Source organism: Cydia pomonella, chromosome 22 (genome assembly GCF_033807575.1).
Source record: "Cydia pomonella isolate Wapato2018A chromosome 22, ilCydPomo1, whole genome shotgun sequence".
Classification (NCBI taxonomy): Eukaryota; Metazoa; Arthropoda; class Insecta; order Lepidoptera; family Tortricidae; genus Cydia; species Cydia pomonella.
The window spans coordinates 11,913,118-11,935,235 of record NC_084724.1 but is presented as its reverse complement, the minus strand read 5'-3'; the positions used below and the strand labels follow the sequence as shown (position 1 = coordinate 11,935,235).

Below are 22,118 nucleotides of genomic sequence, written 5' to 3'. Positions count from 1 at the left end.
ATGATTGAAACAGAGTGATATTGATTATAGATTGTTATCTTTGGCAGTCTATGAAAACTTACTAGCAATTAGGTAGTTTTTAGGGAGAGTATATAAAAAAACCGTAGGTCTTTATTCGTTACTGTAGAGAAATATTTTCTTACAACTAACGATTTTTAAACATCTTTGAATATTTTGTTAACGCAAAAGTTAATACGCAAGTTATCACCTGAGAATACATTTACTCCTTCCAAAAGTTACAAATCTATCCAATCCCAAAACGGCTTCTCACATGGACCGTTACATCCGCGTATGGTACCTTCGCTCATTAAACTACGATTGTCCGTTGATCCAGTTCTTGCAGATTTATTCTTAACACGGACTTACGGGCTTTATATTGAGCGTCTGTTTTTCTATTCTTGGTGGTGGTTCACATTATATAGTTATAGTTTGTCAAAATTTGTTGGAGCGTAAGAATACAGTATTGACACTATTTTTTCTTATGCTTGAGTATTATAACCCCAAAAAGTGAATATATATATTTTATTCTACTGTTACTGACAAAACTTTTCTTGGCAGATTATAACTGTATTTTGTAATTTTGTTTGGGTTTGTTTGTGATTTTAATTTGTCTTTGAAAGAAAAATTACACTAAAGATGAAAGATGAGAGTCGCTCACTTATATGGTGTTTTAAGTTTAATATGGTGACCGGCTAATGATTCAAATGATGATGAATAATAATAGACTTAACTAACGCAAATAAAAGGAATTCCAGATAATAGTATGTACGTAATAATATGTAGTATACATGTTTACATTATGCGTAGTGTCCGCTTAATTAAAGAGGTTTTGAATACAGGTATTATAATTTTGAACATACAAAATCCAAATCATTCCAGCAAAAATCAATACCAACTCAAAAAGGTATACCTACCGAAAGAATAATAGAATGTTTATTACTAAAGCACTTCGGTTACATTACATCCGACGCGATGTTTTTGCCGCGTTATGATAATCACGCTGATCTATCTATCTATCGATGCCGGCCTTGTCGAATGCCCATCTATAGTTATGATGTCAACGGTTGTGCGATGACCTCACCCGCCGTGTTATTTTACTTGGGCCCATATTTTTAGGGTATATAATTCAGTTCAACCTTATTATCTTCCGAAATACTTTGGGTTACATTACATCCAATCTTTGCCCGTAGGTGCGAGTAACGGTAAAATCTTCTTACGCGCGTTTATATAACGATACAACTGACATTTCAGTCCCAAGAGAAGGCTATTGGTGGGCTTCAGAATGTTCTTCTTTAGATATGCTTATAATATATTTACATCCAACTCTAATATGCATATATCCATGTTATTGAAATGAGCCACAATGCAGCCAACCTGTAACTTGTAAGCGAGGTGCGAAACAATTAGCCAATTATTTTAACCATGCGACTCCAGAGCCGCAGACTAAATAAAGATGGGCGATAACGTGGGATGGGAGCAAGGATTGTCGGACGTGAAATGTTGCCGGATTGTTTCCTTATCTGTGCCATCGTCGGTGCTAACGGAGCAGCGGTGATCAATGTTACTTTAGTGCCCTATTTTTCTTTCGAAAGTTGGAGTCTGTTGAAGATGGCAGTTACACTCAGATTAACCCTGTTCTCGATTAAAGTTTTGGTATTATTATCATCTAATAAGCAGCTCCGATCATGATACGCGAAATATAGAGCTAAAGAAACTACAACAGCAGTTATATATGATTTCGGGATAGATTCCGGTTAATTATACGAAAAAATTGTGACCATCACCCCAGAATCTATAATGCTGTGCTAAATGCTGACATTGCCAAAGTAGCTTCAGCTCATTTTCAGTTGTCCTAGATATAATTGTGTACGAATTTCCCTCGTGTCCCATGGCGTGGCTCAGACCCGCTATGTTTACAGAGCGGTGACGGCAGCTCATTAGGTCGTGGCAGACGGTTATCGCGGCATCACGCTCGCAGCCCCACGATTCTTATGTTTCACTCCCAACCCAACCAAGATGCCAGGTGCTTGATACTGTTTGGACTTTATAATAGGATCGAATATTACGCTGAAGCATTGCTTAGGTTTCTGATTTGGGATCCTTTAGTTTGTAATTCTAACAATGGCTGTCGTAGCCATCATCGTAGATGGGTGGCGTATAAATATAAAACTAAAATGTCCAACCACAAACTTGTGAAAATTGACCTTAATTAACATTAATTTACAAATTATGTTTAACGCATCTAATATAGGAAGGTCTAACATTCACGTTCAAACGGTATCACAACTACAATGTTCAAAAATAGAGCGTTGCTTACACTTAAATATTATAGTACCTGTACCTATTTTACAATAAAGGTGCTCTATCAGGATTTGCATAAAAGCTATTAAAATTACTAATTAACTACAGTTGGTAAAAAGGTATTGAATATTGATTAAGAGGCAACAGGAGTTGTCATTTCTCCATACAAACGTACTCGACTGTTCCCTCCGTGGTTTTTGAAGCTAGAGCAATGATTTTTTCAACACAGATTATTATGATTAATATCTGTTTTGCTTTTTTTGATATTTTTGTTTCTTAAGGCGCTAGTGCACTTCAATTTTTTGCAAAAACGGCCTAATTTACAAGGCCGCAAAGAGAAGCATGGTATTCAAAACTGACATCAATTAGCCTAAAAATCAAAACAGTCCGACACGGATAATTTCATTACCATTTAGATCTCCGTTACATCTGGTTGAGTTTTGGAGGAGGAAACAGTCGAGGACCAAACATCGTTTTTTGAGATTTGTACGCAGGATTTTTCGCCTAACCTGGTGTTGTCCTTATTGCACTGGTTTTAGGAGCCGCTTCCGTTAGCGAGACTGATATATTCGCTTAGAATATTTAAATCTCAGCTCCTGTATCCCCTTAAATATAGTTTTGTTCCATCAAAGATCATTGATTACATCTGATAAAGAACATGATCCATCATTGAACTTCAAATGCCAATGAACTTGCTATTTCAGTCAAGTGGCTAATCCAGAAGCAGACCACTTATTGCCATAATGATATTATGTTTATTCAGGAATTTCAATATCTTTCTTAGTACATTGCAATGTAATATGATTAGTTGGGATTTATTGTAAAAAATCAAGTTCACCTTTTGTAATGTGTAAAATGAAATTACATGGAAAGCTATTTATTATCTACGCTACATCAAATTTAATGTTAAGTAGCAAAAATATTTTCTAAAGTAAACAAAACAACTTGATACGATCTTCAAAAAATTGTTCAACACTTGCTCACGACTCGATTGACAAATAAGATCGATTCACGATTCCAACAAATTGGTGGGCACAATCCGATTCCGAGTGGTTGGACGCATTCTTGACGATTCGATTGGGATGTAATGTTGGCGTTATTCGTTCCGCTCACTAACTTGGCGGTGTTCAGTAACTATGTTATGATAGTGCTCTATTGTTTTAACTGCCAATGTAATTTTAACATCAGATTCCTTTAGTAACAATGCAACGTGTTCATATCATCTTAAGAATTTGATTATTCTACCTCTAAGAAAAATCGTAAATATATGTATATGAATCGGTGACAGACTATTTATACCTATACAAGCAGGGCTTTGCCTTGTTTTTTGTCATGACATAGCCAAGCTTATTAAATTTATATAGGTTTTGAATTACATATCTCTAAATACAATTTCCGCTAAATTTGCGGTTTCTAAAAACCACCATTGAGAGGATCTATTGTGCTTCTAGATGCTTGAATCGTGACTCGAATTCCCGCTTATATTCCGCACCATAGATCAACTGCATTAGGGTCAAAGATTTGTAATAACATAAAAAACGGTGAATCCAATCCGGACAAAACCTAGCTCGCTCCATATTTCACAGCGTCAGTCCATTGTCCATTCTGTTCGAAACCGCAGATCTCGCTCGAGCGAATCTAAACTCAACAGCGATAGCGATAAAGTTCTTAATGACATTAAAGACGACGGTGATTACCTGGAGCATGACCAACGTTTCATTAAAGTTGATGGACAATCACTACAATCAGCGGCCGCTTTGCGATCATTGTTTGCAGTCAATGATACTTGAGGTGATGGCGCTAATAAGATGCTAATGTTGGCAAAGTAAGGACAGTTGGGTAATATTGACATCCTGTGACAGCCAGTTACATACGCTTCTACGCTACAGAACTATGTTTGAAACAAAAAGGTAGCGACTGTAAAAAAAAATTGTATTGTAAACTTGGGTCATTCAACTTTTTACTGCAGGTTTTTTTTTCCCCGTAAAAAATATTAGATTTTTATATTTTAAAATTATGTATTTTTTTTAATTGTATATCAACATAGAGCACTTTAATGATGCACTAATGATATCTTGTAAGAAAAAAAATGTTTTGTTTTTTCTATATATTTTTTAAGTAACAAAGTTGTTATTATGAGTCCGTCCCAGCACCGTGGTAACATAGTTGTATATTTGCATGCTCCAGGTTATAAATTATGTATATAAAAAGCCAAGGGTCAAATATTGAGGACTATTCTATACTCATTTTTAAGTAGCTAGTATAAGTTGAAACGCATTACGAATATTAAAATTTCAAGACTGTTTGAAACTGTAAAAACCCCCATCTGCAGTAAAAAGTAGAATAACCCACTTACGTTTGTCTTTAAGTTTTCGCCAACGTTTTTGAACTATATATTAATGATTTTATTTGGTTACGTATTTATGCTCTTATCGCTTGGACTATTGAGGTCATTGTCGAACTTGTACACGTATGAGCTATTAAAACTGTCACAGGTATTTCAAGACTTATTGGTAAGTCAAATTTGAAGACACCTGCTATATTTTAATACAAACCACCAATTGAAAAGTGGAAAGTGGGCGAATTATAAACGACTTTAATTGTTTTTTTAACGTCGTACTAGAGACAAAAGCCTATAAAGCAATCAGATATGCAATAAAAAGCCAAGTGTCGACTAAGTGAAGGCCCTGACACACTACCCGATGACATCATGGATTCTTTAGCCTCCGAGAGTACACCCACGTATCCACGCATCTATACTAACCCACAAATTAATGCCGCTACCTTATTGCTAATGGTTTAAAACTCAGAATTCAACATACACCGTTAATCCAGGTGTAACTGCTTATTGGTATCAAAATAGCCTCAAGCTTATCAAAATAAGATTCGTAGGGTGTATTAGTCTCCAAAAATGGTTAGTCTTAATTCGTTTAAAGGGCACCTGGTTGGTACTGTCTTACGTAACGTGCGGACTAATTAGCATTTTCGTAAGCGTGGATGGATGGCCTTAACTTAAGGATGGCACTTTGACTCCTTTTGTTTAGCTGTTCTTTTACTTTCTTACTCATTTTGCCTTAAGCTTGTCCTAAATTTTAACAACAACCGCAATTGCATACATTTGTTATGCTAGACTATTTTCAGGGATTATCGTCGTTTGGCGATAAATAAGCCTAAATGCTTAAGGTTTCACGAGTAACTCTCGGCCGTTTTCTATCACCGCACCGCTCGCCGTCGGCAGGGTGTTCATCCTTTCCTTAGGGAGGGAGTGGTGGCGGTGTCGCTGGACATCGCCAACGCGTTCGGGTCTCTCCCCTACACGGTCATTGGGGAGGCACTCCGTTACCATGGAGTGCCTCCTTATCTGAGGCGTGTTGTAGAGCACTACCTGACGGGGCGGCTAGTGCTCTATGAGCAGAGGGGTATCCGGGGCGCGAGGGCTATGGCGTGCGGGGTTCCACAGGGGTCTGTCCTGGGTCCTCTCCTGTGGAACCTCGGTTACGATTGGGTGCTCCGGGGGGTGCAGCTTCCCCGCATGGTCACCGTGTGTTATGCGGACGACACACTAGTGGCCGTGCGGGGAAAGGAGCTAGAGGAAGTGCTCAGAAGGGCGGCGGTGGCCACCGAGCTTACAGTGCAGCGCATAGGACTCCTGGGGCTTCGGGTCGCCCTGCCGAAAACCGAGGCCATGGTCCTCGGGCGACCATGGGGGTGGGGGCAGCTGCCGGAGGGCACCAGAGTCCGGGTGGGGGGTGAGTCTGTCCAGGTCAAGGCCCACATCAAGTACTTGGGCCTTGTCCTGGACAGAAAGTGGAATTTTGAGGAGCACTTTGCGAGACTGGCTCCTCGTCTCGTGGGTGCTGCCTCGGCTCTGGGCCGCCTCTTGCCTAATCTGGGGGGGCCGAATGCCCCATGTAGGCGTCTATATGCGGGGGTAGTCCGGAGCATGGCGCTCTACGGATCGCCAATCTGGGCCGGACGGCTGACGAGACGCGCGAAGGCACTGCTCCGTCGGCCGCAGAGGTTCATGGCCCAGAGGATGGTGAGGGCCTACCGCACTACCTCTCACGCAGCGGCATGCCTCCTTGCCGGCACTCCGGAGTGGGAACTAGACGCGGGGGTGCTGGCTGAAAGATACTGGCAGAGGGCGGAGGCCAGGAGGCGTGGGGAGCCCACAGATGCGAGAGAGGTGGAGAGGTTGGCCCGAGCAGCCGCGGAGCGCCTTAAGGAAAGATGGAGGAATGCCTTGGAGGATAGCCGTTATGGAACCCGAACCATAGGGGCTATCCTCCCAGTAATGGATGAGTGGTTGGGGAGAAGGAAGGGGGCCCTGACATTCAGGGTGACGCAGGTAGTGTCCGGACACGGCTGTTTCGGACACTACCTGCACAAGATACAGAGGGAACCGGGGCCCCAGTGCAACGAATGTGGCGCAGCGGATGACACGGCCCAGCACACTCTGGAAGAGTGCAATCGCTGGGCCGTGGAAAGAGTGGCCCTTAGGGCGGTGACGGGGGTTGCGGACCTCTCGCTACACAGCATAATTGTGGCGATGCTGGGTAGCGAGAGGAAATGGGAAGCGGTGGCCTCCTTCTGCGAAAAAGTCATGTCGCAGAAGGAGAAGGCGGAGAGGGAGCGAGAAGCATCTGCGAATGCGCCTCCTCTCCGTCGCAGGCGGCAGGGTCGAGGGCGAAGAGCCCATGCTCGCCTCGAGCCTTAGTAGGGCCAGCGGGTACCAAACCCGCACTGCACGGCCCCATAGACGTTGTCGGGGGAGGGGGATCAAGCGTTTCTGATCCCCCCCTCCATTATAAGGGTGCCTTGGCGATAAGCCGGGGCTGCCGGAGGGCGCCGTGGTGGAATGTCATCGATCCCAGTGCGCCCTCATAAACGGCAAGTGGGTGAAACGCCGGAGTGGGTTTAGTGGGTAGGGCCAATTCTCCCCCCCTCTTGCCAGGAGAGGGGAAAGGAGCGGCGAGTCCCACACACTGTGCGTAAATGCATTCCCACTCCGTCAAAAAAAAAAAAAAAAAAAGGTTGTTCATCCTCACACCCAGAACCTAAATGGTCGCGTACTGTGCGGTTTAAGAGGAATTTCCGCCCGCGGACGCTTCGGCTGTGGAATGAGCTCCCTGTCGAGGTTTTCCCGAGGGGCTACAGTATAGGGTTCTTCAAACTGCGGTGACTGCTTATCATCGGGCGGACCGTATGCCTGTTTGCCAGCGACGTGGTATAAAAAAACTACTAACATTCAATCTTGTTTCATTCTAGCCATGCATGTTTTCGAGTGTTGCCAAATATAGTAGTTGAATGGACAAGCCAGATGTCAATAACAAAAACTTCGCACATTACACATTAGCAAACGTTTGTATAGACAGTGAAAGTATGTCCGCGTGCAATGCTCATACGTCCAGCGTCATGGACTGATTCCCCTGCCCATGGCATTTGCTATGATAATGATACTTTCATTTGATCCGATCACTCGAAAACTAGTTTCCACTGCAATTCAAGACCAGTGCAGCTATAAGGTCGTACTGGATCGGCTGGAAATTGATTTAATACTAGTTCTGTGGCCCTGTCGAGTAATATTTATCCAATCGAAAAGATATCTCGTAATTTATCGATATGAAATCCGATACCGACCTTGGGGCAGTTTGACAGGTTTGGTTAGTACATGTAGAAGTCGTGATAGACCCTTACCAAAACACATGATCGATAGTCATTCATTGTTTTGCGATCCATCAATCTTGGTGTAGACTCTTGAATGAACGGTAACAAAGACATTGACAATTGGACACGTGCGCCTCGCCTCGGTGTCGTGGCGCAAACAAACACGGTTTAGGGATCTGTATTTCAATTGAAAACCCGTAAGAAACAGCGAAGAAACACAGCGTAGGTATTCAATAGAATATTATGATGACTTTTCTAAGCAAATAACTAACGCGAAATGCAATTTTGATACTGATCGTCAATATTGTTATTATAGTAAAAACTTTATTCGATAAAATTAAGCATAATAATTCAAATTATGCCAATAAACTACAATTAACTAAACTAAACGTTTCTATTAAACAAAATTGAATTACCGTACTTACTTATTAATTAACTAGGCAATAAGCTAACCCATCTGTTTTAAGGGAGTTCCCTCTGCCAACAAACTGTCTTGCATTGCAGTTTGGCAGAAGAGAAAAAAATTGAAAAAGCAGGGTTTTTTACCAGTTATTTTTTTTTAATTACTATAAAACTAACAATCTAAATCTAAAATGGGCCCCCGTCCGTGGCATGGTGCCGAGGATGCTGGCAGCATTTCCTCGCTGGATCGCTATGCTCAAGCGTTGGGCGAGGAAGCTGCCAGCTCTCTTATCCCCGGTCCCATCCACCAGCCGTGTCGCCAAAATTGTCATAATTCAAAACGAAATATAAAAATCTGGAGACCTTAATTTGCCACTGGAAATTTTTTTGGTAAATTATCTCATTCTGCAATCCATAGGTATACGGTAATTACTACTTCCACTTCTCTGGATGTAAAAATGTGATAGATGTATATGTATACTGAACCTTTCGCATTATACTGTTGCAGCATCGTCTTATTTCTTTAAATAACCGTTGTAACTATCAACTTTGTTAAAATGCGTGAAGAGTTTGCCATGCAAATTATAACGACTTTTGTCCGCACGTAGGTATTTCAGGTATTTCTTTTGATGCGACAATGCCCAACAGCAAAACAGGTGTACCTTTACTTTTTTTTGGAAGTTTGCTTTTGTTTTAAAAGGAAATACAATTCTTTGAAATGTATTGTTACATATAGAGAGTATGGAGACTTTATGTGTAGTTGAATAAACTTAGTATTCAAGTCACGAGGGACTTATGCTGAGATTCAAAATTCCCTCTTACAGTACAGTAGATACCTACTCGAATGCCCTAAGCCGTTTGGCAAGTGGTGAAGCGGTTCGATGAACTATAATCAGCTGATCGATTCGATTTAGCATTGACACCGAGTTCACTGCCCGAGATTCGTTAACAATAAAGGAATTACGTGATTCATGACATTTTACAGCAGCTCCGTAGATAGGCTTTCCAATAAATATGTAAACATTGAACTTTCTGTACTTGTGCTCAAATCATAAGCTTTTTAGGGTTCCGTGCCACAAGGTACAATAGGAACCCTTATGGTGCAACTCTTCTTGTCCCCTTGCTAAATATTTCGATAACTACTTAAGCTATCGATTTGAAATTTGGAATATTTATGATGTTATGAAGAAAGCTTACTTAGACACAAGTTTTTTTTATTAAGTATAAAAAATGCCTAATATAAAGAGGGAACAATTTATAAGTCTAGTTACGTGGTCAAGTGGGAGTAAGAGCTCAAATTGAACATTCCCAAACAAAAAGTGACAAAAAACCAACATACACACAGGTCGCGCAAAATAGTTAGGATATTTACCGATAAATGGTGCTTTTACACAATTATGCTTAGTATACTTCTGTCAAAAGGTTTTGTGTTTATTGTTAGATGAGGTAGTTGACAGTTTGTACGGAACCCACGGTGCGCGAGTTAAACGGACCGATTCCTTTTATTAGTTACGAGGTACCACTTACATACATGCCCAGTTGGACTCTTCAATCTTTTTACTATTTTTATAGTCATTAGCAGTATAAAATAGCAAAATGATTGAAATAATTGAAGTATAATTTCTTTAAATTATAGACATCTTTTTCGATGCCAGCTCCTGTATGATTGGAGCAATCAAAATGATTTATTGGCCTTTCTGTGATTATAATAATATGGTAGTCGAATGCTAGTTAATCTTCATTTGTAGATACCCCGTTTTGTAAATGCATTTTTTTCATGTAAACCAGTTTTATTAATAATTATTTCATAATTAGGCTGCACGCGTTAAGCGTGGTGCCTACTGCATATATGGTGCGTTGATATTCCTCGGATATGGTTGTATAATTAACCACACACATGGCAGGATGTTCCCACCCCTATAAACATCAGTATCTGCAAATACGAACTTACGGATTCGGTAAACAGCCCAGTTGGCATTCTTTAGATTTTTTTTCTATCATTAGTTTCAAATTTTTTACGTATTTTCACGTTTTCCTGCAGTGAATTGCAAACCACTTAAAATAACTGTTGCTTGTCCGATTACTTCTTGGAGCTTACTACGGGCGTGTTTTTCTCTAGGCTCGGGCCAGCTGCAGTTTTCCTTATAAGACACTGATAGCTTCGACATTCCTGGGCCTCAATAAACCCTAGGTTATCCAGTCAGACTTAAATTAGAACTTAATTCGACCATTACACATCCAGTGCGTGTTCGCTTCCTCATAATTTCATGCTATTATTGGTTTCAGTTAGACGCATTAGATCTATTGAGTCTTATTGCTGAGGTGACAGTGGTGAATTTGGTCTGTTGCATTATTTGTGCGGTTATCGCTGTATATGGTACGGCTACAGCTTGCGGTTAGTTTTAATTTCGCATACGTGTATAGTTGAGTTCTTTGATTTGTATGCGTAGATCTCGTTATTACTTAATATGCTCAAAAAGAATGAAATGAGGTTTAAAGCGTCACGCTTAACATCGTTGTTATATGCTTGCCTAGTAATCGAATACAGCAACGACGAGCAATGTTTCCGAGGCAACTTTGACTCCTAGCATAGCTTATTGTCATTAGAATTTGAACTTTAGCTACCAACAACACAATGTCTAAATTACCTTTTTCATGTAACTGATGTTAGAATTGAGAGAAGCGCTAAGTTTTTAGGCGCATTCTTGTAGCCGTGGGAAGATGGCGTCATTGTTTATATGAAATGTATCGGCCAATCCTACTGCGATATGAGGTAATCGGGCAAAAACCAAGTAATCGTGGGTTAGTAGAGCTCTGCTCCCATAACTCTGTTGAGTGGAACCGATTATTGCGTTTATTGTCTCTTGTGTCTCCTATAACTTGAGCAGTAAATCTAAATTCTTAAAATTCAGTTTAATGACATTTTGTTAGCATTAAGGCCTGGGTTAATTAAGGCTGTATCACCAATATGTACCTATAAACATAGAACTTTCTGTACTCGTTCTCATATCATTAGGTTGGTCAGAAAGGTACTTTGCTGACTACGCAATTCTAAAAGAGGTGCTTATTCCTTTGTTTTAAATTTTGTTGTTATTCGTAAGCCTTGCTCCCTAATAAGGACTGTTGTCGTAACTGCTGTAATTAACTTGAGAAAGTTACGGTGTAAAAACACTAATAGCTATAAAACCTATCTGTAATCTTCTTGTTATTTATTGTTCCCGTTTGCATCTTGTATGTACTTACTGCTAATTATGATCAGGTACAAGTATTTTTTTAATAATACTCTATTAGCTCCAAGATATGACTCAATTTCTTGTAACATCGAGTGCGGTATTGGTCTATTGTTGGCAGTATCATCATAGTTTTTTCCCAAAGCACGCGAATCGAGATTAAATCTGTAATAAGCTGCAGGTGGCTTTGTTCAGTTCATTTGTATGTTAATGTAGAAACTTCCGAGACATGTTAAGATCTCTATTTAGTTATATTATACTCGTACGCTCTCAGGCTTGTTATTTGACGCCAACATGGAATTAATATTTTACGATTTTGAAATATGTTTAATATCAATTCATTATGATTTCTCGCACATTTTACATAGGTCATAAATTTAATGTATGTAGGTTATGAAATGTGTTGTTTTCATCCTATTTAAGGCGTATATTTGCAAAAAAAAATTTGATTTTGCGAAATAGATCTCTTACTTTGAAAGTTTAATTATAAATATTGTTGTTGGCCCTCACTAGTTTAGGAACTGTTAGGGTTTGTGTTGATAGATATGTTTGCTGTGCGTGAAGTAATAATGCGATTGCTTAAATATTTAGGATCGACTACAGCGTAAAAAACCTTGACACTGCTTTAATATGCTACGTTTCGGTGTCCTTATGTCGGTCTATTTACGGGTATACATTAAGCTCCTAAAGCTCTCCCAAGTTGTGCTTTCAGATTTGTCTTGATAAAATGTATAATATTTTAGAGACAAATTCAATAAATTTTAACGGATTTTGTTCTCCCTCAGATCTCTGACATCGTTGTGGGCCAAGAACCAAACGTGACAGCCCGCGAGGCGCTGCTGAGCTGGGCGCGGCGCTCCACGGCCAAGTACCCCGGCGTGCGGGTCACGGACTTCACGTCCTCCTGGCGCGACGGGCTCGCCTTCAACGCGCTCATACACAGGAACCGGCCTGATCTGATAGACTGGCGTAATATCAGGTGAGAATCTTCATATCACTATTAGGGCCAGCCCACACTAGCATCTTCCGAGAGTCAGCGTCTAGTCAACTCTATGACTGCTGCTCGACGCAACGTTGGCGCAACTGCGCAACGATGCCTTTTTTCCATACTTAGCGCTGACTAGACTCCGATACTCAAAAGACGCTAGACGCATAACTTTCAATCTGTATGTTATGGTTTCGAATCCACTCCTCTACTATATACATAGATTCTCCAACTCCGTCATACATACATAGATTCTCCTGTTGGTTGTATTGTTAATCATATCTCATGCTAATTCTTGGGATAAACCAAGAATTTACTTTCGATTACGCTCCGCGTGATCTCATCTTACTATATTTCGTATCGGAAGTGACTTCCTCTGTAACATGAGGGACTATATCATCTTTTAATAGAACCAGAAACGATGCTTCGTTTAATCTGACTAATAGAGCGTGAAGGCGTGCCATTTTACAAAATTATCGCGAACTGTTCTTTTTTTTTCAAATGTATGTGAAATTTCGGCTCTATTCAATAATGGTCTAATTTAGTGTGCAAGATTTGATTACATACTTACCTACAGACAACGGGCCAGGTGAAACTAAATAAAAGCTTTTAATAAAGGCACAATTTGTGTAAAAACGATCACATATGCATACGAGTAGTATATACTACATTTGCCTTCATTCGTAATTAGCACCGGTCCAGAATCTGACATTTACCGTGCTGTAAACATGCAACATCAAGCAATTCCGTTAGTATCGCAAGCTTTCTTCTCAGGGCTAATAAAAGCTTCGACTAATTTACTTCGTGTGAAAATGATCATTAACACACACTTACGACGTCAGCTTTGATATTTTATTGAAGGAACAACTTATCGTTATTCGTTAACTTTATTTATTGGCGTAATCATGTTTGGGTGATATGTTTTTCTCATCTACAATATTTGGTCTAGCCAACTATACATTTTCGTGAGAAGCATTATATAGTTTTACGGTTTTTAGCTTGCGTATTTGTGGCTTTGCATCACAGAGGTTTCCTTATGTTTTAAGTGCAATAGAATAGAATAGAATAGAATAGAAGAAATTTATTCAGAAAACGCTTATGTTTAAGTATCTAATACATGAGACGACAGAATCAATTTATTATTAAGCGTCACTGAAAAGGTCTCCACTCAGCTTAATGTCAAGATACCACCTAAGGGTCTCGACGCTGGTCTTCCGTGGAAACCTTTCCGAGAGAGCGCAGCTACACGCTAAAGTACAAAGTTTTATATATTTAAGTACAGAAGTTTCAAGTAAGGCTATAATTATTATTCAATTAAAAACTACAATGACAAATAAATTATTTAAATTATCGGTACCTAAACAGTCAGTCAGTCGTCATACAAGCCGAAATAAATTATAGGGTAGGCGTTCGTTCTAGTACATGGCATAGTGATGGCACAGGAGTATACCCAATATTTATAATTTGTGTATGTGTAAAATATGTTTTTTAAATTTACATTTAAATGAACTAATTGACGGTGAGTTCCTTATAGGTGGAGGTATATTGTTCCAGCACTTCGTGGCAGAGTATTTAAAACTGCCACGAAATGCTGCGGTGCTGTGCCTTGGGCAAATAAAACGAACGGCTCCCCTAATATGGCGCTGTGAAAAAGTTAACTTTTCATAGAGGTAGAGGGGTGTCATGGTCTTTATAATGCCAAAAAGCATGCAAGCAAAATGCAGCGAACGTCGCGATTCCATATTCATTAACCCACTATTATTTAAATAAGGAGTTACATGAGTTCGGTTTAAAGAGTATTTATTGTCTGAAGAAATTACAAAATTTCACTTATAAGACAACAATTAACTATACATATAATATATTAGCAGTAAGCAAGCATGCAGACTTATTTGATAGATTAGTTAAATCTTTAATAATTAGTAAGTACATATGTTTATGTTTAGTTGTTTACATCTTTAGTTTGCACATGAATAATTAGGTTAAAGGAAGTACTATAGAGTATGCGAGGTGATTTTAAATAAGGTTCAGATAACTAAAGTCTTATTATTGAATATTGTCTTTTATGTATGTTTTTAATTTCGATTTGAATTTGCTGAAACTTTTTATATCTGTTATGGTTGTCGGTAGACTATTATACAATTTGGCACCATCGTACATTAAGTTACAAGTCCCATATCGGGTTCTGGGAAAACGTAAGGCTAGGCTTTCAGCATTTCTGAGTTTCATCCTTTGGAATTTACTCTTTTTGCTAAATTTAATTTCTGATTGTATTTCGTTGTTTAATATTTTACGTATTAGGATACAGGTTTTATACGAGTATATTTGTTTGAGGTTCATTATTTTTGTTTTTTCGTATAATGTTTTAGTTGGCGTTCGATAGTCATAATGAAAAAGGACCTTAATAATTTTGTTCTGTGCAATTTGAAGATCTTTTATGTTGGACGCTGCTGCATTACCCCATAATTCGGTTAAATATTCTAAGTGAGGCTTAATCAAAGAATTATAAATGTTGACACGAGTTTGTTTTGGAAGATAACTACTTATGTGGCGCATTGCTGCTGTTAACGATGTAATTTTAGGTTTTATATTAGCTATATGTGGCTTCCATGTAAGTTTACTGTCTAAAGTCAAACCTAGGTACTTTTCATAGTCTTTTCTTAATATTTTATCTCCGTTTATATATAAATCTTGAATTTGTTCGATATTTTTGTTTTTGGCTGCAAATACTACATAACACGTTTTAGAGGTATTTATGGTAAGTAAATTTTGTTGGAACCAATTAGAGAGTAAGTCTAAGTCGTTTTGTGCTTGTTGTAAGATATTGTGTACAGAATTGCCGAAATAAAATAAACACGTGTCGTCCGCATATAAGGTAAGATGTCCTTGTAATCCAGCTTCATGGAGGTTATTTATATAAATTAAAAAGAGCAGAGGGCCCAAAATTGAGCCCTGCGGAACGCCACAATTTATAGGTAACGGATCGCTTTGATATTCACCTAACTTTACTACTTGATATCTATTTTTCAGATACGATTCAAAAATGCCATAAGCCTTGCCAGTTATTCCAATATGCCGTAGTTTATCTAGGAGCATGGGATGACTGACTGTATCAAATGCTTTTTTTAAGTCGACGAACACTCCAAGCCCGATGTTTCTAGAGTCTATGTTATTCTTTATTTTAGTGACAAGGTCAACTGTGGCCGATAAGGTGTTACTTTTAGGTCGGAATCCGTACTGTCTATCAAACAGAAATTTTATGGAAGTTAAGTAGGAAAATAGTCGGTTATGGATAATTTTTTCAAACACTTTTGACATTATAGGCAGTACTGATATCGGACGGTAGTTTCCCGGTTCTGTTTTTGACCCAGATTTGTATATCGGTGATACTTTAGCAATTTTTAAAGAATCGGGAAACTCGCCTTTACCAAAACACACATTGATACAGTCAGTCAATTCCTTAACAATGTATTTTCCTATGCATTTCAGGGTTTTTGCATTGATAGTATCCACCCCAGCGCTGACATTCGGATCCAAATTAGAGATTATTTTAGATACTTCATCTATTGATGTTAGCGCTAGTGAGTCTAGTCTATGTATGCAGTAATTTTTATTTGGACATTTTTCGTTTGATTTTGTAGATTGGACACGAATGTCATCACACAATTTTGAGCCTATGGTAGTAAAATATTTATTAAAGCACTGGCAAATTTGTTTAGTATCTGTTATTAGTTTGTCTTGATATTGAAGTTTAGGGGGAATGTAATTTGATTTTATTCTGTTTTTACATAATGAATTTATAAGGGTCCACGTTTTTTTAGGATTTTTTTTACATTTTTCAAAAGCGTCATGGTAGTATTGTTTTTTAGTTCTAGCAATGTTAAGAGTTAGCTTATTTCTTTGTTGGGTAAAACGCTTGCGTATCTCTTCGTTGTCTGGTTCTTTCTTCATTTGTCTCCATAGCGTGTTTCGTAATGCTATTTGTGTAATGATATTACTGTTGATCCAGTCTTCTTTTGGTAGGTTCAATATTTTCGTCTTCGTAACTTTTGCTTGTGTGATTATAGTTTGTATACTGTTATCAAACTTCGAATAGTCGTGGTCTTGACCAAAAGTCGTTTGTTCCGTTTCCATTAATTTTATGAGCTTGGTATAGTCCACAGAATCGTATTTTATTTTTTGTTTGTGTTTTGGGCTTCTTTTTAATAACTCTACGTATATCTGCTTATGGTCAGACATGGCAGAGTCTATAATGTGAAAATTAAAGCTGTCCTCGATTAGATCCGTGTAAACGTGATCAAGGATAGTTTTACATGATGCAGTCTCTCGGGTGCAGTAGCACGCTTCAATTTTATTTAAAATAGCATATCCTGATTCTTCTATTGTAGAAATGTATTGGGATGTGGTTTGATCGTTGGACAAAAGGTCGATGTTGAAATCGCCGAAAACTATAGATCTCTTATTGTTTTCAAGTTGTTCCTCCAGAGTTGTTATGAAATTGTTGTAGTTTGTTCTTCCCGGTCTGTATACCACTCCAATATTAAGCGATAGCTTTGAAATTGATATCCACAAAAAATTGTTTCCACCTGTGTATGTTTGAAACGTCACGGCATGTTCAATACTATTTAGAATAAATATCGAAACCCCGCCACCTATGGAGTCTGTTCTTATGTTATAATAGTGGCAGTATCCAGGTATTTGTAGAAGTCTGGCTTCCGTCTCTGTTTTGATCCATGTTTCTGTGAGCAAAATCAGGTGTGTTGTTTTTGGTATGCATTCGAGAATACACTGTAATTCTTCGATTTTGCCCGGTGTGACTAAGCTACGAACATTAGCGTAGAGAAAGTTTAGAGACTGCGAGCCTTTGGACATATTCTGGTAATTTCCAAGGACGGAATAGTTGGCATTATTTGACTTACTTGATGGGTTGTCGGCGTTAGCAGTCAATTCTGAGGGGTGGGGGCCGTGAAGTTTTTTGGCTGTTGTGTAATTATGGTTGGTAAACCTCTAACATACTTTATACGTAAGTTTTTCTCACCATTCTCTTGACGTTGAATTAATTCTTCCCTAAGTCGCTTTATATGATTTTGCTGATTCAGAGTCTGATCTGGATGGATTCTAATTCCGGTCGGTAATTCCTTTTTCTTACGTAAAATATTTAACGCTGTGTGTTCGGTTTCAAAACATACCTTGATGGGACGTTTTTTTTCCGAGTGTTGTTTACCAATCCTAAATATTTTCAACGGTTCGGGGCAATTTTCGTCAATTGATCTAATAAGATTTGATACCTCGCAAGCATCGTAGTTAATTTGATCACCCTTGTCACCCGTCAGTAATTCCGATATTCCAAAAATAATTATATTTTTTTGCCTCTGAGTACGGTCCTGGAGTTCTCCGATAACTTGATCGTAGGTAAAAGTCGGCGCATGTAGTTGCGAAGTCAGTGATTGCGAACTTTTTAGACTATCTAAGTCAGTTTTTAGAGATTGTATTCGGTTTTCATTCTGGGCGCACTGAGATTTAACTTGTTGCAATTCGGTTTTAAGTTTGTTTTGTTCCTCGACGACTTTGTTCGCTGACGTCCTAATGTCGCAGAGTTGATCCTTTATTTCTTTCATATCTTGCTGCATTGTACTCATATTTGCATTGTGCGTGTTCGAGAATGTTGTAAATAAAGATTTAATTTCATTTCGGAGTAGTTGAATGTCGTCGCGTATTGAAGAGTCTGGATCTGGTTCTTTACGTTTCCTGGATGTTAATTGCCGCTTCTCTAAGAAAGTAGCATCGTCTTCTAAATTTGACAAAATTGGCTCAGATCTGCCACATGAATTTGAAGGTGATCGTAGTAAACTCACCATGGTACAGAAACTTCTAATTTAATCCGTATCGTTAAGTGATTAGAGTGCACTTAAGTACGGTGCAGTATTGTCACCAGTTGCTAGGGCCTTTGTTTCCCGAGCGAGTTAAGTCGTAAACAACTCGGCAACGCAACGTCGCAAGTCCACACAACACTTCCACCAAAATAGCACTTCTGTGACCGATACAAGTTATACTTTTGTTTAACACGTTTTAATTGTAATTTTTAAATAGCAATTTAACTGTGCACACCACCAGCTTGCTCGCTTGCCGCGACCACTGGAGTTCGAGGTGGAATATTAAAACAAAAACGTGCACATGCGTTCTGCAGCCGCTGCATTAGCTTTTTTGTTTGGTACAATAGACATCCACCTATGACAGTATCAGCATAGTTGAGTTTTGACAGTATTAAAGATTCACAAAGAGATATTCTTACGTCAGTACTTAAATAAGGATAAGGAGTTGTTCGTCTGAAATTCCAACAGAAATTCTGATAAAATGGTCCTTATTGCACATGAAACATAAGGACCCTTCTCTGATGGAAAGCGACATCTAGTCACTAAGTTAAGTGAGCTTAAAGCTTAAGTTGATTTTTTTGTATACAATTTTGCATGATACTTGTATCTTCCGAAAGCAAATAGCGAAACTGACTCTGAAACTAGTAGATTTCAATTTTCAAACACTGCGAACATTATGCGTTCACATGACATGCCAATTTCGTCTCATTGTTCTTATACTAATTATATGTTTGCTTATAATTACTAATATGAGACATTTCGTTCTCCAGGTCAAGGCAGGTCCGCGAGCGATTGGAGACAGCGTTCCACGTGGTCGAGAAGGAGTATGGAGTCACCAGGCTACTCGACCCCGAAGGTAAGATGACGTTTTCCCTTCAATATCCAAACTTAAAAAATTTCAATATAAAGCAGTGAAGGAAAGAGTCAGTATGGTCAAGGTTCATGTTGGATATGTGAAAATCCGGTAGAAGGTTTAAATCACCAATATGTGTTTTAAGTCAAAATTTGCGATGGTTCTCATATGTGATCTATAAAACTGATAAGTCTATTTCAAAGCATTTATATCAATATAACCTTCAGTTCCTTACACCAAATGTTGCTGCAGGGTTAAAAATGGAAATAAAAGCAAGTTAATTTGAGGCGCCAACCTAATTTGACAACCCAACTCCTCACGCGTCCCAGCTCTCCGCTTCCCACGCCTGAGGTCAGCTATTGACATGTCAGCGTTGCGGGCAACGTCCTGCGCTCACGACTCACATGTCAACAATTATCTCGCCGGGCATGGCCGACCATTGAGGCGATGACGGGACTCTAGAGTGTTAAAGCTCACACATCGCGACACATCACATCGCCAAAATTAGATGTACTTAGGTACAAGGTGGCCAGAGAGCCGAAATTTCCGTACAAAGCAGATCGCTTGAACATAAATAATGTTGCTTTTAGAATATAATGGCTTTGGTACTGATGGATAGAAGCACAGGTTTCTCCTACTCATTACGAGCACTAAACAAATAAAATTGTGTATGTACCATATGCTTCCCTCGTCCTTCTCACCTGTCCAAGCGCCCTAGCCACGTATCGTAACGGTTCCGCGCCGGCGGGCGCCGGTGCATCGATTCATTGATCGCGATTATGCTAAACAATCGATTATGCGACGCTTCACCGCGTACGGTTCGGAAGTGAAGGTTTAACTGGACAAAAACATCTGATATACGCTCGTTAATTAATATTACAGTGTTTTTATTCGATGCATGTATGTCGGGGCATAAACCTCTAGATTACGTAATTTTATTGTGGCTACAAACCATTTAAGTACGTCTTATTATACTGGGAGTTTCCTGTAACAGGAGCAATTAAACTGTTAGCTGGACTCCTCAAACTCACCAACATTTGTTCAGCAACTTTTTAAAATAACTTATATGGTATTTTGTTTAGAAATGTGAAGCCTTCCTAATAAATAAGTAAGTTAAACAAATAAGTTGTTGTCTTATGCGTTATTTACGGCGGTTATGACAAATATAAGCTAGAAAACATACAAAGTGCAATAAACATTTTATAACCCATATACTAACTTAAAAACAATGAACGGACGATTTCAAACAATTTCAAGACATTTAAGTGGCCGTAAGTTGGTCAGGGTTGACAAATTACAATTTATTTCAGCGCGTTGAAATTGAAATACTATATTTTTAGTAGAGAAATAGATTCAATTATTAGATGTAATTACGGTTTCACGGCGAGGAACGTGTTGATATTACATTTACAGAGAGTAGCTATGTGTTACATGTACAATACCTTTAAAAATTAACCGGGTTTTACGTTACTGATGCTCTAGGTACCTACTGTTTTCACCTGTATCAGGCATCTTTCTTATCTCACAAATCAAGTAAACATTACAGACCTCGCGTCTGGCAACCCTGCCCCGTGAGATCTGCGCAGTAGTTTACGAGGCATTGTTTACGGCCGCCTCGCGTGACTTCATTCGCAAAAAATACACCCATAACCAGTGCAAAGCATATTTGTTCCAAGTTGAAACATGTTGAACTTGATTTATGTGAGAATGAGACATGATACATAACGTTACAAATATTTACGTACTGACGTATTAGGTATATAGGATTTATAAATAAAAAATAAAGTATTCTTTACGTTCAAACAGAGAATGGATAGTTGATATGCCTTTAGCGATAGCTAAAAACTTATTTGGACGAATATTGCATTTACTGTCAATCAATAAACTATTAATTCACAAATTTCTAGACTAAGCCATTACAAAACTTTTTCGATGTGTTTATGTACTCTATCGTATTGGCAATGTGGTTTCGGAAGCAGCCGGTCTTTTGGCATATCACGGGTATGGGTCATCCCTATTGAGATATGGTTTGATTATATGGGGGAACTCAGTCGATGCTGATATCATATTTAGAACACAAAAAAAAAATGTGTAAGGTCTCTATCCGGGGCTTGGCTTTTACCTGAGATAATTACAATGGGATCATAACCGCAAAAAGTTCACTTATATTTTAGTGCTAGAATTAATGAAGTTAGAGATATATGCATATACGGAATCTTCAGTGCGACTCGAACTTACAGTAAATTGCTAAAACCGTACCGATTCGCGGCTGGGCACGTATGTGTTGTCGCGTGGCGTAAATAATCGCACAGCCTTCCTTTGTCGGCGAGTGGCGACCCCGGAGATAACAAATCTTTTCGAATTAACCGCCGCGGTTAGGTGCATACTCACCGTGACTGATTTAATGGATTTTAAAATGCTTGCGTAAAAAGAGACTTCTTAGATAGTTTTGGTATGTTGGTGGTAAAATCAGAGTTCAGTCTATGTATATTATAAATCCATAATCACCAATAGACAAAGGATTTTGTTGTATCGCTTCTACAAGCTGCTTCAAGAGTAGCTACTTTTCTTTATCTTACTGAAAACTATAGTCCTATTTACCTTATCACTTTTCCATTAAGATCAGATCCTTACTCTTATTGCAAAGGTCAATCAATCGTATACATCTGACAGAAAGAAAATTCTTTATACAACCGGTACAGTACTAAGCACCTAGCACCTACGGCTACTTTCCTTCTAGTTATATATGTTGAATTGAATTCAAAAGCCAATTTTGTCGTGCAAACCTTACGGTCACGAACTTTGAT

General features: G+C 38.8%; 1 protein-coding gene across 1 annotated transcript in view; it reads left to right on the top strand.

Moving 5' to 3' along the window:
• The window catches only part of LOC133530438 (microtubule-actin cross-linking factor 1, isoforms 1/2/3/4/5-like), a 164,446-nt gene that overhangs the window by 12,493 nt on the left and 129,835 nt on the right, over nucleotides 1–22,118 (top strand). The window contains exons 3-4 of the mRNA XM_061868349.1: nucleotides 12,386–12,579; nucleotides 19,229–19,314. Coding sequence (XP_061724333.1) covers nucleotides 12,386–12,579; nucleotides 19,229–19,314 — 280 coding nt within the window. The remainder of the gene's footprint in view (nucleotides 1–12,385; nucleotides 12,580–19,228; nucleotides 19,315–22,118) is intronic.